This window comes from Cucumis sativus, chromosome 6, assembly GCF_000004075.3.
Source record: "Cucumis sativus cultivar 9930 chromosome 6, Cucumber_9930_V3, whole genome shotgun sequence".
NCBI lineage: Eukaryota > Viridiplantae > Streptophyta > Magnoliopsida > Cucurbitales > Cucurbitaceae > Cucumis > Cucumis sativus.
The window spans coordinates 4,964,620-4,991,164 of NC_026660.2; the positions used below are offsets into that span (position 1 = coordinate 4,964,620).

At 32.9% G+C, this 26,545-nt stretch overlaps 2 protein-coding genes across 3 annotated transcripts; both read right to left on the reverse strand.

Moving 5' to 3' along the window:
- Nucleotides 1-568: 568 nt before the first annotated feature.
- Nucleotides 569-6,402, reverse strand: LOC101222007 (shaggy-related protein kinase theta). 2 transcript variants are annotated; one of them, XM_004144933.3, is made up of 13 exons: nt 5,943-6,401; nt 5,158-5,409; nt 4,741-4,833; nt 4,478-4,537; nt 4,120-4,392; nt 3,911-3,985; nt 3,036-3,092; nt 2,806-2,946; nt 2,504-2,554; nt 2,320-2,415; nt 2,129-2,212; nt 1,150-1,252; nt 569-1,072 (listed from the first exon to the last, which is right to left on the reverse strand). In XM_004144933.3, exons 1-13 carry the CDS (start codon nt 6,003-6,005, stop codon nt 1,011-1,013), a joined length of 1,410 nt encoding a protein of 469 aa, XP_004144981.1. In that variant the 5' UTR covers nt 6,006-6,401; the 3' UTR covers nt 569-1,010. The 2 variants fall into 2 exon arrangements, with proteins under 2 accessions (XP_004144981.1, XP_031743676.1); XM_031887816.1 differs by lacking the exons at nt 2,806-2,946; nt 3,036-3,092 and having other exon boundaries at nt 5,943-6,402.
- Nucleotides 6,403-12,353: 5,951 nt separating this feature from the next.
- On the reverse strand, nt 12,354-18,225 carry LOC101222248 (homeobox-leucine zipper protein ANTHOCYANINLESS 2). Its single transcript, XM_004144934.3, has 9 exons — nt 17,508-18,225; nt 17,192-17,409; nt 16,982-17,099; nt 16,200-16,886; nt 16,003-16,104; nt 15,711-15,929; nt 14,288-14,462; nt 13,829-14,196; nt 12,354-13,257 (listed from the first exon to the last, which is right to left on the reverse strand). Exons 1-9 carry the CDS (start codon nt 17,739-17,741, stop codon nt 12,853-12,855), a joined length of 2,526 nt encoding a protein of 841 aa, XP_004144982.1. The 5' UTR covers nt 17,742-18,225; the 3' UTR covers nt 12,354-12,852.
- Nucleotides 18,226-26,545: the final 8,320 nt, after the last annotated feature.

Here is a 26,545-nt window from a genome sequence, read left to right on the forward strand (position 1 = left end):
GAAGTTTGGCCAAAGAAAAACCAAAAAAAAAAAAGTTCCAAACTAAGTTTTCTTAGGCTCAACCTCGGCCCTATACGGTTTGTTTGACCTTTTTTTGGGGGTTTATCCATTTTTATTGAAGGATTGTGTTCAATTTCATGTTTTATTGAAACATGTTAGGGTTCATCCATTTTTTCTTAATTTTCTTTTAAATTAACATGATATGATATGCTATGGCTGGACATTTGAAATTTTTGTGCCCTATCAAATGATTAAATATCCTCCTTAATGATTAAATATCCTCCTTTTTTTTTATCTATATTGTACTTGTATAGCCAAACAAAAATAACATTTATTATTACGTGAATTTGATAATATTCTTTTACCAAATCTGGACGTCATTTATTTTCATTTCCATTGTAACCCCAAACACACTTATCTTTAAATCTTTATGTTTGATGTCCAAATAACTTGTTCTTAAACATCTATAAAACCTTAAACTAGGTAGTTTTGTTAGACCCCTTAACAGAACCCTCAACAACGCCAAAATAAAACATAAATGGAAAATTCGAACTCCTGCTCCAATTCCTTCAACTGTAATGCTCGAACTCTGCCATTAATTTTCTCTCATGCTGCTAAAGCACATTTCAGAATTAAAAGGCAGGAAAGAAAAAAATTGAATGGGGTTCGCTGGTCTCATTTTTTCTGCTAAGGCAAAACTCGTATTGAATAGTATACAAACATCCAAGAAGCCAATATTCATCCAACAAATGTAGATTCTCACATTACATTGTCAAAAGAAAAAAAAAACACCTGCATGAAGCTGAGTGTGTTAACATTAGTAGTCAGACGAGCCTCATTAGCCAGCCACAGCTGCTTCCTTACCCAGGTGCATGCTCAAGCACTTCGATAGTCCGTGTTAAGAGCAGGTCGTTAATGACAATGGTGATCAATCTATTGTGGATGGATAATCTTCTGGGGTTGGTTTGGCCAAAAAACAACAATATTCAGGAGGCCATATTCACGTTGATTTAATTTTGTGCATGTTCAGGTATGAGACGTTGGCGCAATTCAGTCGATGCACCAGCAAGTTCTGCAGGTGATTTCGGTTCAGAACCAACAAGAATAGTTTGGTTAATGGGTTGAAAATGAGGATGAATTTGGTTTTACCTTGTGCTGTGAAATTGAACAATGGCGGTAGTGCTTGACCGTTAGGTAAACATGCATTCGGATCTCTCAAATCGTCAAAGAAGGGGTGTGCACAAGCCTCCAACTGTGATTGAAAAAACCACTTAATTAACACATCAGTCAAACAATCAACCATATAATAAATTATATTAGTTCCTTGAGTTGTTATGATCAAAATGATAGAACAGACACTTTAACTAAGAGTGTCGACTGTGGAGATAGACATCACCTAACTGTAGCTGAAGAATTCTTTTTTTATTTTCAGATAAGTTATGCTTTTTGTCTCTGGGTTTTCATTTTATATCAATTCAGTTCCTAAATTTATAAATCTTAGTTAAAACTATAAAATTAATTAAAGAAAAGTTCAGTCAACCTTTAAATAAAAGTAATGGCAGAGAGTAAGTGAGACTGTTCCACAAAATTCGACAATAAAATCATGTAGAGAACTTTGTAAGAAAGAGAAAACACAGAAGAACAACTCAGATGCCAAACATGTTTGTTTCCTCAAAATTTTAGTTCTTTGTACAAAATTTATGTTTGTTTCCTCAAAATTGGTGTACTAAAACTTTTTTCCTCCTTAAAAGATACATTTGAACTATTAGTCCAATTCCAAAAATAAAAACAAGTTTTTTCAAACTACTATTTGTTAGTTAGTTTTGAAAACATTTCATAAAGTAGACGGCAAAGCAAAGAAACTCATACAAGGAAGATCGTGAGCTTAACTATAAAAAAAACCAAATGGTTCAGACTCAATCATACCGATAGTGTTCTTCCTATGAGCCATTAGAAAACAACTAGAAACATTTGGTTAACAGTAGCACTCATCAGACGTTACACAATCATGTGACATTAGAATATGATTAAAAAGAAACTAAAAACTGTCATAACAAATCAGTTAAAGGAAAAAGATATTGCAATTTCAAAGAAACGAAGTCTTATTCAAATTTGTAAAGATTCTTACTGCAGTGCAACGTAGGTTCGGGGAATACTGGAGCAATCTTGACACAAGATCGATGGCTTCAACAGGCATTCTCATGTGAAATATCTGGATATTACAACTTCTAGTAAGAATTCCACCCTCATAACAAACTAGTAAAAATAAAAAATCAAGGCAAGTGAAATGACTAAATTTTCGATGAAAATGCAAGAGACCTTATGCCACGGGTGTGCTTTAATCTGAGGAAATTTAAATTCGGTATAGTTTGGGTTCATGCACTTGATTTCCTCTCTGGTTGGTGTTCCCAATATCTAATCCACATGTGAAGGGCCAAAAATAAAAATCAGATAGGTGAAACAGAAAGAAAAAAAAGTAACTTCAACAGAAGGTTGCTTGTACCTTGATGATCTCTACCAATTGATCAACACCACTTTCACCGGGAAAAAGAGGCTGCAAACAATTTACATGTCCATGACGCATCAGAAAGACCAACAAAAGGTATTGAAATAACTCAGTATTTATATATTTTTTTCTTTCTGGCATAAATCATGCTGTCCAAAAAGAGTAGATAGTTAATGTACATATGATGAAGAAAAAATTATCAAACCAAAACGCAGTTCTATTTTGAACCACATGTAAGAGTGTGTTAGACGATGCCCTACAACTTCAAATTTACAACCGTCAGTAAAATGAAGACCAACCTGTCCTAAAAGAAGCTCAGCCATTACACAACCTACAGACCACATATCTATCGCATTGGTATACTCTGTTGCCCCGAATATTAGTTCTGGGGCCCTATAATATCGTGAACAAATATAAGATATGTTAGGCTCCCCTGGCATCTGAAAACGAAAATTGAGTAGCATCAGGTCAAAAATTAATAAACTTCATCAGACAAGTTTCCCATCCACATTAAGATGTCTATGCATACCAACATCTTTGCACTCCCAAAATCACATATCTTTAGTTGATGAGTGTGAGGATTAACCTGCACAACGAGTAGAAGGAAGTGAGCAGCAGGTAAAAGATAGACCCATCATTTCTACCTTAATCTTTCAGTTTAAGGAACCTCTTTTCAGGAGACCTAGTCTATCTACTTCTTCCACATTGATTTTGTATCAAGAATATCACATGATCATCTATGTAAATACATAAGCACACTTGAAGTTCTCAACCATTCTAATATATTTATATGAAGTGAAATTTAGAAACTGTTAGCATGGAAACATTTTTGACGATTTAAGGTCTTGGTTTGCCAACCTTTGTCGATGTGGCTGTAACATATGCAGCCGTACAAGTGCAAATAGATACAGATAGGTATTGTCATTCTCAATTAGATCCCCTTGAATAATGTTTTAGAATACTACTTGTAAGAACATTTTTCATATCTTTGGAGCTGTTACTTTGCCTTGGCTTTTACAAGAGATTGGCGTTTTATGATGGAGGTTTCAATCCCCTTGGTCTTTTGCTGTATAATCGAGGCAGTGGCAATTCTAATTTGGGAGGAATTATAGCATTAAGCTTGGGGAGTCCCTTGCTAGTTCAATGCCTTGGGTGGGTGAAAATTTTAAGGTCTACAATTATCCATTAGGCCTTATTCATTCAGATTTGAGCCCTTTCTACATAGTTGTTTAAGTTTGATTCAGCTCCTTTTGTCCTGCTCCCTCTCTCTCTTTCTCTCTCACACACACAGGCACACAGGAAAAGCTTGGTTTTTCTAGGAAGGGGAAATAAAAACAAACAAGCTAAGAAGAAAACTAAAGAAAAGGAAACTGTCGGGTGATGGAAAAAGGGAAAACAACATACCAGTAAATTCTGAGGCTTAATATCACGGTGACAAACCCCTACAACATGATGCAAGTAATTTAGAGCTCGGCAAATCTGGAAAAGTAAGAACAGAAGTTAATTCATATAAATGTAGAATTGCAACAGCCAAATGCAGTAACTACAAATTGAAAGTTAAAATACTACTCATGCCGTCATCAACAGCAATACATTGTTGACCGAAAGTCTACCTGATATGTATAGAGCTGCACGTAAATAATGGGCATACTCCGATTCATCCTGATGTAATGCTTAGAAACTTTATAGACAGTTTCGGATATATATTCCAGGACAAGGTTGAGGTACAGCTCATCTTTATCAGTAGTGGAAAAGAAACAATGTTTTAGTTGAACAATGTTAGAATGGTCAAGCATGCGCATGATCTGGAGTTCCCTGTTCTTATATCGCTTATCCTGCAGCACCTTTTTTATTGCTACAGCTTCATTTGTTTCCAAACACTTAGCCTATAACCATGTACATGAGAATTCAAAAGCTGCACCGACCTCATGATATAAAAAGAACCAGACCATGCACAGTAGAATCAAGTACCTGAAAGACAACACCAAAAGAACCAGTACCAACCACGCGCTCTGCCATATAGGAAATTGTCTGCAATAAAGTCACCATACGAAAGAAAATTTTCAAACAACTTTACCCGAATTACAAGAAATCAGAGACCATATGATTTCATTGAAAAGGTTACAATATCATGACTTTCTATTCTTTGAGATGAAGAGTGCTAGTTGGAGATATAGAGAGCAGGAGAAGTGCCACCAAATGAAATACAGCAAAAACAGGTTTTTAAAAGTCACCTGTTTTGGTTTTCCATTTCGACCACCAACTGTAGTTGCAATTATCTGACCAGCTTCTGTTCCATTGCCATTCACAACAGCAGGTTCCAAATCCTAAAACAGAAGCATGGTAAACAGAATCTCAATTTTCATTTCTGTTTGTCGATCACACAGACATTTTCCACATTCTACATGGGTCAGATACCAAAGTATACAAAATAGTGGCATCTTGACTTCTATAAGATTAATATAGAAAGTTGAGTTTACAATGTACAGTGCGAAAATGGCATGACAAGATGGAAAACAAGGAAAGAGACTTTATTTTTCAGTTTAGTTCTACAAATACTTGTAATAGCCTTTGTTAAAGATTCATTGAGAGATAATAAAATCACTCAGTAATTACATACTGAATTTCAAGAGAAGTTGTCTATGAATAACCTTTTCATCATGGTTGGATTTCTCATCCTTAATTCTCATTTCACGCATTTCTCTTGGAAGGTGATCAAAACCAGATTTCTCTGCTCCAGCTATTGATGAAATGTTTGATGTGCTCGCAACATTATCCAAAGAGGATGAAGAGGAATCCAGCCCTAAACCAGAGGCAGCCCTTCCGACATCATCAGAAACTCCACCAACCTTCTGTTCAGTTTCTTGATCAACCTTTGCTCGCTTTATGCCAAAATCTCCACCCTTAAAAAAAATATCAAAAGGAAAATACCAAATTGATGAAAGTTAAACATCATAATACCATAGCAAAGCATTAAAAGTATCTCAATTATGATAAGGGAAAGAATGGATAATGTTGCACCACGACATAGATCTTAAACGATGATCAACAATAAGCCCATCAAATGATTTTCATAAGAAGGACCCATTTTATCAATAAACTCAAAGAGTAGGAACCAAGTGACCTATTTTCTTTGAAGAGTTATATCATATATATATATATATGAGATGAAAACGAAATATTATTAAAGAATTATTAATTTAGTTGTTCCCTTGTGTGACAGAAAGTGAAACCGGCAAAACGACAATATACATTAGTTCAAAATTAGAAAGCTTCAAAGAAAGGAAAGAACAAAATGAAAGGGTATGTAAATTGTAATTATCAGGTGAGTTGCCAGATTCCAGTGGATCGAGCATTTCAAATTCGACTCCAATTTCCCAAAACGAAAGAGATAAAAATAAAATAAAATAAAAAAGACGATGAAAATGAAACTCACAGGATCAGAAGAAATGGAAGTCCGTCCAGAAGCAATGCTCTTAAGGCGGCGCATCATATTCATAGTGATTATATAGATTGGGTCGCGTCCTCTAAATCACCAAGAGAGAGATGAAACCCTAATTTGCCCCAAAAGAACACAAACGCACCAAGAAACAAAAAAAAAAAAAAGGCTCGGAACTGGAAGAAGAAAGCCAAAAAGAGAAGAGAGAATTTTGAGCAATGGGCAGGGGCAGAAAACAAAAACGGAATTCCAGCAGAAGAGAGAGAAACAGAGATTTCTCTCTCCTCCAGCTGCTAAACAGCTAAAATAGAAGCCCAGAAGAAGAAAAAAAAGAGGGAGAATGAATAAAGAGGAGAGAAAAGGAGAGAATGGGTGGTGGGATTTAGGATTGTTGGAAATTGTTAAATATTACTATTAGGTTTTTAAAAAGCTTAGAGATGGCGTTTTTCGAAAACTTTGGTTGGGTCAAAGAAGGATCAAAACCAATCATTCGAGGCCGGTTTTTAATGTACGTTGGTCAAACCAGGATCTCTGGTTCTGGATGCCTCATTATGTGGTTTTCCGGTGCTTTTATTTTCCCAATTTACCCTTCTTTCGTTTCTTCTTCTTCTTTTGGATTCCACGGAATATTCGGTTCCAACTTTAGGCTCCCCCGTATGTCCGTTTTCTTTTTAATTTATTTTACCCGCTACCGCTACACGTTTTGAATTCCATTTTCCTCTCCAAACTACAAAGAGATCCCACTTTCAGATTTCATAATCAACACACCCTCCAACTGAGACCACATGTCTCATCCCAATTACACTTTTGTGAGGTAATTACGCATCACATGCACATTTTTAAGTAACCACTCAATTTTCTTCAAAATTTCCTTCTCTACACAAAAATACTTAATTTGTCTAAAATAATTATTTATATTTTTTAGTGGCAATTCATGTTTATAATGATTCAAACTTTTTTTTTTGAATAAATATGACATTTCATATTAAAATTTCAATATCTTATTGATCAATGATAAGTCGTACATGTTCATTCTTTGATATACTAATTTCATCCATTAAATTTTTTTTAAAGAGAATAAGAATGTTTTCACATGAACGATTTGAATCAAACAATCTTCATGACATTCAACTTTATAATACTACATAATACATCCAACTTGATCCTTGTGAGGTTGTGGAGTGTTGCATCTTGTATGCAAGAACAGCCCTAACTTAGACCTTGTATTTATGACTAGCTTGGTTTATCTTTTTTTTTTTTTTTTTGTTGCTATTTTGCATTATTGAATTAGATTTATATTCCATTATTATTTATGGCGGCATTGAATTTTAAGATTAGACTATGCATTTAAAAATTGAGTAATTTTGTTGATTGTCGTTTAAACTAATTACTGTGTATTTTAATTACATATTTGAGATTTAAACTTTTTTTTTTTAATTTTAAAAAATGTCATTTAAAATTAGATGGGTCTTTGTCCGGTTGAAGTTGGAAGGGAAAAGGTCATTCTCAAATGGACCTAAATGTGTAGTATGCCAGCAAATGGGCTACAATCTATATGGGCTTCTTTGTTTAAGGGGCTTCTTTGTACAGATTTGATTGCAATAATATATATGTTTTAGAAACATTTATAGAATTAACCTACTGTATAACTAATATTTCATAAATGTTTTCAAATTTAATAACATTTCGTGACTAAATTTTGTTTGAAAAATATCTCCCCCAACCCATCCTATTTTTTTTATGGATTTTTGAGATAGGTCCTAAGAAATGTAGAAAAATATTGATCACAAATATTAAAGATACGACACCTTTTTGACTGAAAAGAAAATGAGTGGAGCACAATTCAAGTAGGGAACTCTAGCTTCTCACTTATTTGATACATTATTGTAAGTGCTACCAAATTAATACATATTAGATGTCACACTAGAAAAAACTTTAGCGATGTCGACATCTCATCCCCCTTCAAAATTAAAAGAAGCAAAAGGAAATGAATGTGTATTTGGAAATTGAAATTGCCAAACGTGACTCCTATACGCCTTTTACTTAAGATTAGGTAAATCTAACATTATTCGATGAGGTTTTTCTTTTTTTTTAATCAAACTTGTCTAGAGTGAGACGGATGTTTGTATTTAAAAATTGAGATTGTAAGATGTAACTCTTTTATATGTCTTTCACATTATTAGATGATAGTTTTTTTTATTGAACTTGTCTAGGGTGAAAAATAACCTCTTACGTTAGTATAGATCACAATACATCTCATGATAAAAAGTAATAATTTATGTCGGTTAAAATATACCCTTCTCTTGATCGAGAGTACATTGTCTATTTTAGTTGAACTATGTCATGTTTATCTTTTTTTTCTTCGTTCTTTATTTCTTTTGATTAACTACTAGAATAATTGTAAATATGTGGACAGAAGTAATAAGAGATCCTTTAAATGGTTAGTTACAACTCTGCATTAATTAACATCAAATAAAGGTTAGCTTAATAATCGATTAGTTAGTATTAATTAACTAGGTCCCAAATTTCATATCTATTTCCTTTTGTATTTATATGTGGTTTTTTAATTTCTTAAAGTTGAATTCTGAGTAAAATTATGAAAAACAAAAACAAGCTTAATTTTAAAGCTACATTTCTTTTTATATAGTCTTTAAAACGTGGTTTAGTTTATTAGAACATTGGTAGAATGACAAAACAGAAGAAGCACATAGGTAATAAAAGAAATCAAAGTGGATATAACAGTACACAGCTCCCTAGAGCTTCCTAAGTAATGACTTTTTAATAATAAAAATGTATTATATTTCTAATCAAGTATAATACAGTGAGTGCAATATTTAAAAATTAAAGATCTTGCCTATCATGTTGAATATGTAATCTTTTAGGGACCCCCTATCATGAGGAATATTGAATGGAGGGAGACACATATATTGCAATTCGTAATAAGAGGACAAAGGGTTAACATAATTAGATCAAGTGAATCCTAGCTCATGGGAGAGAGGACGAAGCTCCTGCTTGCTATCAACACATGCAGCAATGCAAATATATGTCATACAGCTTCCATGACTCTCACATGCAAATTATTAACGACTTACCTTCTTATTATTTAGTGATCAGAATTCAGTCACCCCATAATCGATCTTAACTATAAAATTGGAAGAGAATTAGTGATCAAAACAAAAGTTAGTTGATACGTAAATAGTGCAAATTTAACATATCAAATATATACCTCACTCATAGCATAGTGTAAATATAATAACAATTACAACTGAAAACAGTTTCAAGATAATATCCACCATTACATAATCAAATGTTAAACAATAGAGAGCTAGGTTTTGAGTTGGCACTTACTTGCAAACTTAAACCTAACTGTGAATTTTGAAACAATCACTCAAAAAAGTTTGTTTTAAACCATTTTTGTCCAAAAACTTTAATAAATAATGACATTTTCAAAACATTTTCTTCCAATTTAGTCAATCCAAACAAGGTAGCATACCTTCCATTGATAAGTAACTTTCGGATGGTTATTTGACATTTCCTTCTTTTAATATTTCAAAATGGGCAATAACATAGGAAGACTTACCATTATAGTACATACAACACCACAAACCTTACAATCTAAGATACTGTTATATATATAATAATAATAATACTGTTCATTACAACTTCAGTTTTTGCTCCAAAAGACCTCGGCCCAAAATATAGAACCCTCTACCAATCCCAGTCTTCTATTTTCATCTTATGGTACAATTGTCAATTATCAATTAGATGAGAGGGAAGAGAAGATATAAAACCCTAAACCTAAGCATGCAAAAATAAATGGTATTTTAACCATGTTTTTTACTTTCATGATAATTGTTCGTGTGTACTGTGAGCTCATTGTTTGTTCTTTCGGTTGATCAAAGGTGTTCATTTAGGCTAGTTTATTTCGTATATAGAATTTTTCATAGGATTTCGTATAGATTTTTACTATTAACTTCTTAAAATCCATTATATTATTATCGAGCCATATTCAGCTTATATACTGCAGACTTCATTCAATTCTTCCATATCTAAAATGTGACTCTTTTATCATATCGTTTTTCTTTTTTAAAAAGAAAATTCATCCTCATGCCAATAATTTATTTTGTGATAGTAAAGTTGGGCATTAATAAATATTGTTCAAATTCCTATTTTATTTACTTTCTTCACCAGTTTGGCATTTGGCATTGGCTTTGATCTTCATGCTCCAACTTCAGGGGGCTAAACTTGTCTTTTGTGTATTTTCTCCGTTTAATGGTGATTTTTCTATTGAATTTCACTTAAAAGAAGTGTTTATTTGTTTTTTTAATGTTTAAAGACTTAAAAGGCAATCAAAATGGGTTTAATTGTTTAATGTTGTTTAGTAGACCTTGATCGTGTTCTTAAATATTCTGGGCCACGATTCTATTGATAATGAGTAGGGTAGTGTTTATATGAAGAGTATGGCGTTGCAATTACTGGAAAAAACATCTGCTTATCATCTTTAATCTCAAGCCCTAGTATCTTAGAGAACTAAAAATAAGTATCTTAAACTTTTCCGTAAAAAAAATAATTAAAAAGAGTGGGGCATGACTCGCTTTAAGTCAAAGTGCCCAGCTACAAAGACAAAGACTGAACCTCAAATTTATTAAAAAGTTTTAAAAAATCATTAACCTACAAACATGTAAAGAATTAAAATTAAAGTATAATAACAATAGACATGGTTATCAAGAAGATTCTGTGTCCACAATTTTGTAATAATCAATAACGATGAGTCCTTCTCAGAATAATAACAATAATAATATAAAAAACGGGGGGGTCAACTTGATGTAATTACAAGTATATTTTAAAATATATATGTATATTTTTTTTTTAAAAAAAAAGAGAAATATTTAAGGAAAGTAGAAATTAATAATTAATTAATTAATAACGAAGAAGAGGATCATAAATGCAAAAAGGCTGTGTGTAGTCAATGTAAGAAGCAAAAGGAAAAAGAGGATATAAATGGAAAGGAAGCATATAATAGTGTACTGGTGGGGGGAGTCGCCGGAGGGAGCGTATATTAATACAACAAGGTGAAACAATGCATTTCAAAATCAATTTCATCGTTTATTTTACTACCAATAATAAGTATACTGATTTGGGTGATTTGTTTGAAGTTTGAAGGCTCTGACGTGTACGTTTTGTGGTATGGATTGGTAGACAGGATGGAGACCTTATTACAAATCCATTGAATAATTCAATATATTTTTTTACTCTTCAACTTTGCATCAACTTTTCCATTCCCTTTCTTAATTAATTATCAACTTTTTCCAATTTTCTCCATTTCTTTTTCTTCTTTTAATTTCAGAAATTACTTCATTACAATATCTATGAACTTTTATATGATATGATGCTACTAATAGGTGAGAAAAATAAGTAGACAACTGCATACATTTCATTATCAACTTTTTGAAGGTTTAAAGACTAGACAATTGTAATTCTATCGGTTGAAAAGTGATTTTTTTTTTCTTTTTTCTTTTTTCATATTGGGGTAAAACTAAAAATCAACATAATATCATGATATAAGAATTAACCTAGCTTGTAGGTCCTCTCATCCCCAAATTACAAATTTACCGTTAATGAATTTGGCATGAAACAACATCTTTATAATATTTCATGAATTTGCTAGTTCTCATTGGATTTAAGTGTTTACTTAGTTAAAATATAGGTTATATTAGTTTGAATGGTTTGAAGTTGGTTAGATATTTCAATTTGATATGTGTAAACTAAAGAGCTTCATTAGTGTTTTATGGAAAGATGAAATCATTTAAAACATCTATGTGATTAATTATTATATCAGATGCTACCAAATTTCATAATAGGTGATTTTATTTTAAATATGACCCTAGACTCGTCCAAGTGGAAAATGAGATTGGGTGGGAAAAGGGAGTTAGTAGTTAGTAGGGTGTAGAAAAGCAAAGAGTCCCATAATACATTAGATGCCCATATCCAATCTTACAGTCCCGGAATCGGAGAGATTAGACACCCAATCTACCAAGTCTTCATCTAAATACCCTACAAGAACATAAAATAAAATAAACGTCTCTCTCAACAACGCCGTTCATCATCATCACCCCCTCCGACTGTCACCCATGTCCACCACGTGTCTATTCCTTATTGGCAAATCGAAACAAGCCGAAAAACTTGACATTAAATGTAACCTACACTTTTCTCCCAACAGCTTCTGCCACCTCCTTTATTACATTGCCAAACACAGATCTGACCTCTCAACCCCACCTGCAACCGGCGGCGCGTGCCACCACCTCACACTCTACTCACCATTGTTTCTCCTTCTCATCAACATCTCAAATCACTAGCTAAAAAAGAAAGCCGAAAAGAATGACGAACTATCATAACATAGACGAAAGATAAGATTAGGAAGATTACAAATTCCATTAAATTGAAAGGAGGAACAAATTCAAATACATCATTAACAAAACACCCTTTTTTTTTTTTTCTCTTCTTCGTCAGAAAACTCAAGAGGGTAAACTTGAGTCAATACCCGAACCACTACCACGACCCCTATTCTATATATAAGTCTGAAAGAAAATCACTTTTTTTTTTCTCTTTCTCAAGCCACCAACTCGGAGTATAACACGGCGGTTCGTTCTTGACTCAATACCCCCTCCTAGCACCTTAAAAGGCTACCATCATTACATCTCATACACTAATTCACACTCTTTTTTTCTTTTTCATTCTCACACTGTTGTGACAACCCCTAGTATAGTTGTAATAATAACAATAATAATAACAAACAAATTACTCAGGGAGGGGTAAAATAAGTAAAATAAAGTTTTTTTTTTTTAGAAGAAAAAATCCTAAAAAATTCAACCCAACAGCAGGCGTGGAGTACACGCGAAGATCAGTATCAGGTTTCGCATTGAAGAGCGGCCTTGATCTTCTGGACGGTGCAAGAGATGAGATTGTTGACCGTTTCAACCGATTCTACGGTGAGCTTAGCCGTAGGGAGGCTATTCACGAGGATTTGAAATGCAACTGTGAGGAGGGACCCGCCGCCTGCCGCTCTCTGACTCTGTGGGCCCTCCCCGCCACTTGGACTGCTCCCATTTGTCGCTGTCAGACCTCCTGTCACCGCCCCGTCTGGGACGATCGCAAACCCTGACGGCAGAAGCGCCACGTAAGCCGAATCCCCACCGTTCATCACGACGTGCATTGCCGGGATGTCCACCGGTGCGTAAACCACAAGCGACCCCGCCGCGTCTATGCACGTCTCTTGTAAAATCAACATACTGCTCTGGTTCGCATTCATAGCCTGTGTTACAGAAACAAATAACCCTCAACTTTGAATAATTTACAACCAAGGCCATCCTAAGTTTACAAGTCAAAACCAGATTGTGAAGAAAAGGTAACTTTTTAAGTTTTCCCTTTTCCCCTTCTCTCTTTTTTCTTTCCTTCTTTTTTTGCATAAAGAAGTTAAAAAGGTGGGGAATGGATCAGTAGGGAAAAAAAAAAAGAAAAAGAAAAGTGGGTCAGAATTCAGAATAGAAGTTGACAAGTTTTTTGTTTTTGCCTTTTTGTTGACTTTTTTTTTCCATCAGAAGCTACAAAAGCAAACAAATGGGGCTCTGTTAATTTTGCCTGCCCCCCACTCTAAAAAAATGTCCTCATGGATACTTCCAATTCCCAAAGTCGACCCTCTGATCCCCACAAAAGATACATCTACAACTCAGGGGCACATGCGTTATGGAAAAAGGCATCGTTTGGAAATCCAAAATAATAAGAATTCAGGTAGAGAGAGAAACCATACAAAAAAAAGTCATTGAGAGAAATAATACGCTGTTTCTCCAAAAAAAAAAAATAATAAGAGAAGAGAGAAATAATACGCTGGCTCTTAATAGAGAGACGCAGTTGCCATGATCTTGGCCCTTGGCAATATGGGCCATCTCCTGCATGGGGCCGCCGTTGGATAGGATGTCCCATTCACTCCTCAGCCGCTCGTCACGAAGGAAATCAAAGAGTCGTTGGGGCGATACCGGGAGCCAAACGGATGTAGCAGCGCTCAACACAATGCCTGGAGGCTCTCCAGGATCATCCACACTCTTCCGTGTCATGACACGGACATCCTCATCTACGCTCCCAGCATTCAGCTTGTTCCATTTGTGCACTGTGGATGCACACACACCGGCACAGAAGTTGGCTGTCATTCGTTGGGCTAGCTTCAGCATGCTCCTCCGCCCGCCTGCGGTTATGGCTGCACCGACAAAAATATCACTAATTTTTAAATTGAACTTGTAATAACCAATCGTCAAGAAATTTGGAAAAAATGTGAGACGATAAGATACCAGTGTGATCTCGGATTGGTACAGCAGATGACATGAGAATCGCAAGGCATTCACATTGCCGTTGAAGGGTGGTGACCCACCGTTGTGCTCCAAAGCCCATACCGGAGCTGAGTAGGGGACGATAGAGCTGGTGCACTTGGCTATCATCGTACTCTGCATGTTCCACCCACGTAACCTGCTCCCATCATCGTAACATCACAATAATTTACTATATATTCATTCTACTATATAAATTCCTTTTTTTCTACATCTAAAAACCTAATCATATAGAATAATCACAATGATATCTCCAGCCAAGTCAAAAGCATGATCCCAGCAGATTGACCAACTTTATTTCAAAAAGATTAAAAAAAGATCTTTCAAGTAAGAAGTCAGATGAATATTTGGAACAAAACAAAGGAATCAAATTTAGAAAAACAGTGGAAGAATTGAATCAAGACATTAAAAAAGTGTGTAAAAAATGTTTTTTTCTACACAAAATATTAAAGGTATTTTATTTGGCTGTGTGGAAATCAGAAAGATGAGAAGAGAGAGGGACACACACATTGAGATTTGAAAATTTTTGTCTGTCCATAAGGCCAAAGCAAGAAAAAACCAGGCAAAAAAAAAGTCATTAGAGTTTGACTAAATAGTCCTTGCTTGGATTAAAAAAGAAACACTGACACATGAGAAAGGCTGGAACCAGTTCAGACACAGTTGCATTCATCTTAAAACCAAACACAGCACAATCGAAGTAGTAGCCTCCAAATTAGATTCGAATAGAAACATCAAAATCCCCTAGTTTTCATTTAACCAATGAGGCAAACTCCACTATTTGTATGGATAAATATACAATTAAATGTGCTCGAGGCACACAAATTTCAGTAGCAAAACAGAAACCTCGATTTCCAAACATTATTTTAGTGTAAATTAAGCAACCCCAGATGTTGAAAATCCAAGTTCTAGATAGAGAGAAATTTTGTCAAAAAGGTTTGAAGCATCCCAATGACCTATTGTATTATTTTGGAAGGTTCAGATTCTAAAATATTGCGTTATTTTGTTTAAAATAATGCCCTACTGACAGATTAGTGATTATAGTGAATAATCACCAAACTTTTAAAGTCTGACTTGGGAATTGGAAAATCTGGAAATGGGCAACTGGAGAATGGGAATGGCTTTCAATTTTGATCCCTTCTTTTTCCCTCCTTTTCACTTGACTCTCTTGTTTTTTCACTTGAATGTTTTGTGTGAAAAATGGCATTCAATGGCCAAAGGTAAAAAAAATAAATGTAAGAGAGGACCAGAAACATGGATATAACAGAAAATGGCTCTTGGATGGAACGTTTCATGGGAATAACATTAATTTTCAGGGAAAGACATTAAATGAGATTATTTTTCCAAATGTCTTGAAGAAATTATGATGTGGGTTGTCTCATGTTCTTACCTTGGAATACCCGTTGGGCATGTCTTGAACAACACACCCAGAAGGAAGCCTTCTGCAGTTGCCGAATGATGAACCACCACCGGTTGGAGTCTCTCTCATGGCATCAACTGACACGTCGACGACTGCCCACACCCCTTCAGCATGCTGCTTGCAGAACCTCAGAAAATTGACTTCCCGGACGGGCACCAACGGCGAGAGCACTTGAAGCTCTGCGTGCATCTGTGTTCAAATAAAACCAATCTTAGATCTCCATGAACAGTGAAGGTCTGCAATTTCAGCAGTATCTTCTTACCAGTTGAAGTGCACCGTTCCTCGTTCCCCCCATGCCAGTGGAGATCACATCAGTTGTCGTGGTTCGAGCAATCATACACGGAAACATCTCAGCCCATCGATTCTGCACACGTTTTGACAGAAATCAGGAACAAAAAGCAGTTGGAACTTAACATAATGAACGTTCAAGAGGGTTTTTTTTTTTTTTATATTGTTTACCGAGTCCATCAATGTTTCCACGAGAGCCAAGCTGTTGATGATCACCATGCCACTTTCTCTTGACGCCTCGGTGACAAAACCGTTTGGTTTCATGCCAATGCAAGGAGTAAATGTCCTCATGTACTCCTCCTGGTTCAGTATTTCTCTTCCACCTTCCAAACTCCCAATCCAAAGTGGCTCGTCAGTCTGCGCCATTTTGACCAATTCATCCATGGCAGCCAAAGCAAGCTCCAGTAGCATAGATCGCTCAACTGAACGATCAAGTCCCATCCCCGGTGTTGGCCTTGCAGGTGCCTGAACAACAGCAAGATTACCCGACAACCCACCTCCAAAATCAGGCCCGATGGGCATTGACGTCGCCATGGTCAAACTACCGAACCCATTACTCCCAACTCCCAGTTCCAGACTTGAGCTCGGCAATGGAGGTGCAATAGAGTTAGCCAGCGATGAAATCGGCCTGCCAAGAAACTTCCCAGCCAGTGCGCAAACCCGGTCCAATTCATCTTTCAACCGAGCATTTTCAATCCTCAACTGCTGTTCTTCCAGCGAGATTTCGCCAATGATCGCCGGACCACCACAGTTTGAACAGATTGGATTCCTCATAGCATCTCGAATTGACATATTCTCAGCTCTAAGCTTATCATTCTCCTGTCTAAGCAAAGTATTCTCGTGGCGTTCCAATTGGGTCTGGTCCAAGACATAAAAAACATACATCATCCATATTTATAGTCACAAAAATGAAGAACCAACCAAATTCGAAAAAGGAGAAGTTCATCTATTACCTTCATCTGGGTCCTCCGATTTTGGAACCAAAATTTAACTTGCCTAGTTTCTAAACACAGCCTCCGACTCAACTCAAGCCGTTGCTTCTCATCAGGATGAGGGCACTCTTTAAAGACACTAACAAGACAAAAACACCCCCCAGAATATCAGGTTACGAAACGAATTGATGAGAAAGAACAAAAAGAAATTTTTTTAAAAAGATATCGTACGCTTCGAGCTCTTGGATTTGCTGAGGAGTGTGTCGGTGGTAACGCTTTTTCCTGGGAGGGTTGTCGGCGGCGTCCTGGTCATCACCGGAGCCGCCGTCCATGTTGTCACTCCCAGATCTACTCTCGTGTTCTTCCTCTCTGCCTCTCCTTCCAACATTATGCTCGAAACCCTCGGGCAGTCGGGCAGCTAAATCTCCTGGCCCGCCGTCCATGTTCGTCTGAGGATTTTCAAAGCCATTAGAAATTGCCACAACAACACACAAGAATAAACGAAATGAATAAGGAAGAAAAAAAAAAGAGGGGAAGAAATGAGTACAAGAGCGAGAGAGAGTCCGGGGGAGTTGAACATCGACTTAGTGAGGGATTGAGTGATGAGGCGCGGCGGAGCGATTGCGCTGGAGGACATATTTCCTCCGCCGCCGATGCCGCCGGTGGGGTTATTGTTGGCGTTAGTGGTGGAGTTATTTGTGTAAGGTAAATCGGCTAAGATTCGAGCACCACCACCGCCTCCTCCGCCACCGCCGCCGTCGAGGAAACCCCCAAAACTCATCAATCAAAACTTGCTTTCCTTCCCCCTTTCTTCAACTCACTACCGTTTTGGAGGTTTATTTAAAATTATAGAAAGAAGTTAGGGGAGACGGTAGATGAATGCAATTTCAAATGAAATATTTGGTCAAAAACCCAGAAGAAAGAAAAAAAAGATGAAGAAAAAGAAAAGAAGAAGAAGAGGGAGGGAGAGAGAGTGAAATGGAAAAACCCTTGTGCTATTTCTTCCTTCCTCCCTCTCTCTTCAAAAAAAAAAAAAAGAAGAAGAAGAAGAAGAAGGAGAAGCTGAAGAACCCTAGTTAATTTAATGGGGGGGTATTTGAGTGTGTGTGCATGTTGAAAAACCCATTTCTTCAAGGCAGCAGAAAACTTGGAGAATCCAAAAAATAAGAAGAAAGAAATGGAGGGATGGACTTTTTTTCTTTTTTTTAAGTTTTAATATAATTTTGAAGATTTGTGCAGAGAGAGAGAGAGAGAGAGAGAGAGAGAGAGAGAGAGAGAGAGAGAGAGAGAGAGAGAGGGGAAATTAAAGAAAATGAGGGAAGAGAGAGTGAGAGAGAGTGAGGGAGAGAGAGAGGAGATAAAACGCAATATGTGGACTATTCGAAGCCTTACAAATAGAAAGATCCAAAAAGGAAAAGAGGGTGCGGTTGACTCTCAATCGCCTTTCCCCAAACTCTGTGAATGGCAGTGAAACTAAAGCCTTACAATACAATAGAGTGGTGAAGAAGAAGAAGAAGAAGAAGAAGAAGAAGAAGAAGAAGAAGAAGAAGGCAAATTTCTTTCTTTTATTATATATATATATATAATCTAATTGATACATTTTACAAATCATATCTATCTATTCCTTCCATGTCTCTCACCTTGGGAACTCCACATTTTTGTACCACTCTCTTCCCTAAAATTATGTTACTCTTTCACTACCTCTCTTTCTTTTTTAATTCTCTTCTTTTACTTTCTTTCCCTAAATTTCAATCCAATTTTATTTTTCTATTCATGTTGGTTAACACAGCAATTTTTATTTTTCACCAAAACATTTGATATACTTTCACTAACACATCCAACTCCATTCATATATTATACCATTTTTAACTTATCTACTCATTGTCAATACCTTGTGTTTTTAAATTTTACCTCCCTATTGTCCTATGAAAGTAATTAAATCACTTTTATAACAAAATTTCATTAATTCCACAACATATACATCAAACAAATCTGATAGCCGACCATCGCAACAAATTATATGAACTAAATTCTATTATTTTATATATTACAATCATTCAAATTTTCTACCTTTGTTCTTGCGGTACTTTAGAAGTGTTATGCATTAATCGTTGGTATAACAAGGTCAAAATGAATGAGTTTAAATTCATTATTTTATATAAAGTTAGGGTTTGTTTGATAACATTTACCTTCTTTGTTTTTAAAATCTATTAATTAATTTTTAGTTTTAAAAAACTTTATATATTTTGCAGTTGTTTTTAATCTCTTTTTTTTTTTGTAACGACGTAGGTAGCGTTGGGTCAACTATAATCATCCTCACACACAACACCAAATGTCGACACTCGAAACTAGCCCATGCTCATCTTCATTGTTGTGAGTCCCTCATATGTGTTTGTGTATGTCTATTATATCATGGATATATGGAGAATTTTGGAGAGATGGGAAGTGGGAAATATGATGAAAAGTTAGGGGTTGAAGAAATTGACAAAGTTTTAAAAGCTAAAGAAGTTATTAAGCCAAATAATCTTGGGAGAACCCTAACCCCTATCTTAGACTTTGGACCACAAAAGAAAAGGTTAGCACAATTACCTTGAAGGGGAAGAGGGTGAGTTATGGTGGCTTTTTATGAGTCATACAAAATGTTATTTTCTTTGGGTTGCTTCTCAACTTTAGTCTATGCATAGAGAGAGAGAGAGAGAGAGAGAGAGGGGAGTTTTGCTACCTTATGCATTCATTGATGCCTTTCCCCAATTGCTTATTCTCTCTCTCCTATTAAATTTGTGCACCCTTTCTTGATTTCCTTTTTCATCCCTTCTCAATTTTCATTTCTTTTTTCTTTTTCTTTTTTGCAATGCAAGCATACTTTATAAACTCTCACGGACTATTTTGGTCATTTCCTATATGGTTTGGCTCATCATGGGTTTATAATACTTAAGGCGTATTTGTATAATTTTGTGTTTGAATTTATAAAAATTAAAGGAATATTAATGATCAATAATAGTAGAAATTTTAGGATGTGTAATTAGATTATTGGTTTGTAGGTGTTAGTATATAATAATGTAAAAGTTTAAGAGGGTAGTTTGAATATTAGCAAATTTTGATCCACAAACTCGATCCTATGCTAAATATGTTTTCTCCACTTTTTATGTTTAGGGCAAAATAAAAGTCTAACAAGTTTAAAGGCTTTTCACAGAATATCTAGATTCTCTATAATATTATACATTTATATTTATTCATCCATTCAAAATGAGCATTCACATCTCCTTGTATATTAAACACAACACAACTATTTAATGAAATAACTAATTATATATGTGCACTCAATCCCACTTATATAAGGTTATTGATTTGTTTGAGTTATTTTAAAAAGTTACTAAGGAAACTCTGGATATGTCAATAATTAGCTTTAGTAATCTAAAACTTAACTAGTTAAATAGACTTTACTTAACTCAATCTCAATTATACATATCTTATATAATCTTATAATTAACTCATTCAATTTTATTCCTTTTATTGTCATATCTTTCAGCCTATATAGTAATTATGAAGGATTTAATTTTTATCCCAACAATAACGAATTGTATGACAATTAAGTATCACAAAATTAAACCAACTTTACTATGATTTTTATAGGCTATTTTATTCTAAAACAACCACTTATTGAAAATGAAGACTAAAGGGATAAATTAAGAAAACAATATAAAAAAGGTTAGAAAATTTCCACTGTGGGGGACTAATTTAATATAGTTAATAATATATATACCTTTTTAACTTTTGGTGTAGAGAATGTAAAAGATAATATTTAAATTTTATTTTCTTAAAAAAATATATGAACTTAAGAAGAAAAAAAAAAACATTAATTTTATCTTTACTATATTAAATAGACTTAAAGTGAAAAAAGAAAATTCACTTTTCACTTTGCTCCTCAATTTTTCATACATACCTCTAATGCCCTTCAACGACTTTCATAACATGACAACCATTCAATCCTAACCATATAGTCTCCTTAAATCCTACATATATCTCATACTTCATCAAATCCTAACTGTACAATGAGATCATTTACAAAATCTTAAGAAAATTGAAGATGAAAAAAGAAATCTATTAATAAACCTATGTTTTGTAAGGATAAATTGTATTATATGACAAAATAAAAACAGTTCATCTATATCGCTTATATGTATGTATTAATTAAACATAATTATTTTTTATTCTTAATGTTTATATAAAGTCCATCTTTTCATTTCAAATTCTCGAATCCTTCCGTCTGGTCATTCTCAAGGTTATGCAATACATAGATATATTCAAGTCCTCTTGTGACTTAATGAAATTTTTTAAAATGTTTCGTAGGTATTTTTACTCTTCATAATTATAGATTAAGATTAAGGTATTCATCTCACGTATCCAAAAGTGAAGAGAAAAGACCACCATTGATTTGTGAGTGAGGAATAGACGATTATTGTTCTTGAGATTCAAACCACCATCATATGGTATTTTTTATAAATCAGTTTTCAATTTTGTAAAATGCTAAATAATAATATTTAATTTGAGGGCTTTTCATAGGGAACTTTTTTTCTTTTTGCAATAAATTTTGAAGTTAAGAAAAGTAAATAAAAACAAGATTTAAAATCACCATAAAATTATACCAACTGAAATTAGAAAAAACTATATATATATATATATATATATAAACAATTAGAAAGATCCCGAACTTAATTTAAAGAAAAGTAAAAAATAAAAAAACAAATTGTTTTGAATTAAATATTCAAATTAAGAAAAAGTTGAAATCATGAAAATCAGAAGAAAATTTTCTACTCTATAATTTACATTCAATTAAAACTTGAATATTTTACGTGCATGGCTCTTATTTGATTACGATGTGGTTTATGGGAACAAATATTTTCTTTTCGATTTGTTCGTTTTGCATGATAATTCAACTAAAATGTAATTCACTTCTAGTTTTATTTTTATTTATTGTTATTGTTGGTATTATTATTACTGTTATTAATAATAACGTTTGCACTATATCACTTGAGTCACTCTCAAGTTAACATCTCCCATTATTATTTTAAGCTCATTCAACGTATCTAAAAGTATTATTTTTTAAAACAAGATCATAAGATTGCCATAGATAGTGACCGATTGAAATGATTTAAAAAATATAACAAACAAACTAAGATTTGGTAGAATTTGCTATATTTTATTTATATACATATATATTGTTATATTTGAAAATAATTATATGCTCATACACATTGTTATTTTGAAAAATAAATTAATTCCATAATTTATTTTCAAACAAGTCTTCGATAATTAAACATGCAAGTGAATTGTAGTTTTCTCTAAGAGCTATTTTTAAATATAGCAAAACAAATTAAGATAGACTATCACACGTGTCTATGCGTTATATATAGTATAACATATTATTTTGCAAAATGTTGAAAATGGTGTTACTTTTCAAAGCTAAAAAAACTTGGAACAAATATTAAAAATTTAAAGAGAAGAAAGAGGTTGTAAATTGTATATTATTTCCTACATCATCCTAAAGATGCATCAACATTTAACTTGTAATGGTTATATATCCAGAAGTAGGAACCAAGCTACCCGAGTCAATCGACGGGAAGCCTCCACTGCTCCACACAATCTTCAACTCCAAATTATTCCTTGACGTGCAAATAGATTTTGTCAAGAAGAGCACCACCATCGAAAAAGAGTCTCACAATTTGATGATATTTTGTGCGATAATACACCATGCACACATATCACACAATAATATAGCAAAGTCCAGATTAACTACAAGCTAGCCTGCAGGGACACTCTTAACTTAGAAACTCTCTTTTGAATTCATACCCCAAATAATCAGACTCTTTTGTACATTTTTAAAAGGACAACCTAAATATTTTTTGGAAAAGGTATTTAGAAAGGAAGCAATCTATGAAGAACCTTCCAATCCTCAAGTCATTTATAAATCGATGAGACCTCGAACTCTCTTCGATTTCAAATGAATGCTAACACGCTAGAGTTTGCCATAAACTTGTTTCTATTTTCTGAAGTTGACTATTTCAAAAATCCTAATTTTATGTTTGTGAAATAAATAATAATAGAAAAAAAAATGATTTGATTTCATCAAAATAACTGCATATATATATGGGGAAGTCAAAGAATAATAATAAATGATTCATAATAATGGCGACACATCCTATTAAATCAGCCATTCGTTTGGGTTTGGGATTAGCTAGATCGTCATTTGAGCTATTTTTGCTTAAGCTACTTAGATCAATAAATTATAGTTTTATTACCTAATGGATATAAGTAGGGTTTAGTATTGAACTTATTGCATCTGGGTTTGAGATTTTGAATATTTTTAAAAGATGGTTTGGATTGAGAAAATTATAATGAAAATAAAATTTCTAAAAATAATAAGTTTAATAATCAACTATATGTTTGGATGTTGTGCATGAAAATATTATTAAAAATAAAATTTAATAATTAAAATAATTAATTATATGTTTAGTTGTGGATTAAAATATTTAATAATAAAATAATAATAGTAATTGCAAATGTTTGAAAAATTAGTAATTTGATTGGATAAATATATATAATTGTATTAATCAATAAAATTATTAATTAAGTATATATATATATAATTAATTAACCAGTGTTGATACTTTTATTGTATAATTTTCAATGGTTTGTTTAAAAATAAGTATGAATACACACATACATACACACACATATGTATATAATTGTGTTTTTGGTACTGAATCTGAAGGCAAATAATGCAGTGCAGTTCTTCTCCCTCGTTTAAAAATTAAAAAGTGATGCAATGCAATATGAAATTAGAAAAAGTTTGAGTCGGTGTGACGGTAGTGTCAAAGTTGGAGCTTCATCACAAACTCAATAATAGAGATATTCATCAAAGTATATAGATATACATAATTATTGTTAACAAATTACATATATATATATATATATATATATAGTATAGGTGAGTTTTATAGATTTCAATTATTGTTTATTATTAACTCGATTTTGTTTCATTTGTTACAACTACAGACATGATAGTCCAACGTACGTGCACCTCCATGCCTATGTTTTTTTTCTTTTTCTTTTTCTTTTCCCTTTTAAATATATAAATAATTTGTTTGTTTTTTCTGTGTAGAAAATAGAAAATAAAAATAATAGGTAAATGGAAATGTGAAACAAAGGCACATGGGCTATGAGGCCATGCACTTTTATTCAAATGTTTCCAAATATTCACACCTATAACTTTACTTCCAATTATTATTTTATATTCCATTAGTAAGATTTTCTTTTTTATTTCACCAAATTAATCTTATCATTCTTTTTTTTAAAAAAAAAAATTTTATTTTTAATTTCATTGTATTTAATTATCATTGCATTTATTACTTTTCTAAAAGAAAAAATCTGTCATTTTTAAGGTGATAATTTAATTAGTATTAGTATTTTATATTTTACTTGCTTGATTTAATTTATTCATGTTTATACTAACTAAATATGGAACACATCTCATCAAAATTAAATTCCTCTTTATTCTTTGTTAACCATATCTTTATCATATATATGTATATATTTTGTTTCGTTGCCTTTCCACTTCCTTTCATTTTCGATTTAATGTGATACGAGATCATCCACCATTTTATTTTTTCTTGGTTTCGTCAGTCTCTTTCCACTACACATACATGTAGTGTTAAACCTAACATTTTGGCAAGTTGACGTGGAAAACTATATTAATTACAATGTTTTATATAATATAAGATATATGCAAAATAATTAAATATTCATGTATATATTAGAGGAAGTACGCAAAATATATATTTTAACATGGGTATATATATATAAGGTAACTTATCAAAAAAATCAATAATTGTTGTAATTATATTTAAAATGACTAAACCAAATAAGTGTAGGGAGATAACAATGTTATGGTATATCAATTTTATATATTGAATAATACATAAAAAGACATATATTTTTATTTTTTAATATGTTTACTAACACATAATCCATGACATATTTTCAAAGGGTGTAAAATTTGTTTACAAAGGTGGAGCAACATAAAGTAAATCAAATAAAAAATATGGGTAATTAAAATTGAAATGAAGCAGAGGAGGAAACTACATTTTCATATTTGATTTAATATGGTTAGTGAGATAGAAAGGCGTATAGTTTAAATAGTAAATTTAAGAGGTTAGTGTAATTTGGTATATTTAAATAGGTTAATAAGTGTTGAAAAGAAAAGTTATGAGTGGTAGGGGTAGGGGTAGGGGTGTCATTTCATAAATTCTAGGGAAGGGGGCTCCACTTCCTTATTTAATTAATCGTCTCTCTTTTTTTCTTCCATTATATTTTAGAAACACAAATTAATTAGGACCCACCAAAGAGAGAGTTAGATTTAAGTTTTTTTTTTCTTTTTTCTTTTTTCTTTTGGCTGTAGCATTTATTGCCATTTGACACTATTGTTTTTCCCAAAAGAAAAATAGAAACCCTTTCTTACTCAACACAAATCTAAACTCTCAGCATCTCTCATTGCTATTATAAACACCAAAACAATCTCTTCCAATTTTCTTTCTTTCTTTTCTAAATTATTATTATTATTATTTTTGGTCTCCACAGTTTTTGTTTTTGGATTATTTCTTCTACTTTGACTTTGTTAATAATAATGAAAAAGAAAAAAGAAAAGGTCTTGTAGTGTTGTATCCTATCCTATATCCGGCGGTCCAAAATGGGTTTTAAAGTTTGAAATTTTGGGACACGAATGTAAGAAAAAGTTGGGTGCTTTAATTTTCATTAAAAAAAAAAAAAATAGTTTTTATGACTTTTAAACACCAAAAGCCTTTTTCATAGTTGTTAGTAGTAAGGTACAAAGTACTTGTGTACAGACACACACTATATTCTTCTTCCTCTTCACAACTTTTCTCAATCACGTCTCTCTAACTTTTCCATTTTAATTATTCTCTCTCTCTCTCTCTCTCTCTCTATATATATATATATATATAATTCTTTACCAACAAAAACGATTAAGATCTTAAATCTTAAATAAAATATTATGTTTAGGTTAGATTGGGAGGTTAAGGTACTCTAAAAACTGTATTATAGTGCATACATAGAAAGCCGGATTCTTAAATCTTGAGTTAATGTTTTTTTTTAAAAAATTTAATCATTGACTAGATTTTAAATTATTTTAAATTTGTCTCACCTCAATAATTTTAATATAGTTAAATTTAAAATAAACTAATTTTTTTCCTCTAAATTTTTAAATAGAGGTTTCACTAGGTTTTGGCATAAAATTGTATATACTTTTGTCACTTTAATTAATTTAAAAATCATCAGATTTTTTTTTAACACTCGCAGATTGAAATAAATCAGTATTTTAATATTAAATTTAGTTATTAAAAAATTATAATATTTTATCTAATTATATTTGAGGAATAAAAGTAATCGTAAAGTTTGTATTTTAATTTTAAATTAGCACCTAAATTGTTTTCAATGTTTTAATCTTTAATTTTTAAATTGACCAACAAAAAGAAAAAAAAATGTATTATTAAACTAAAACATAAACAA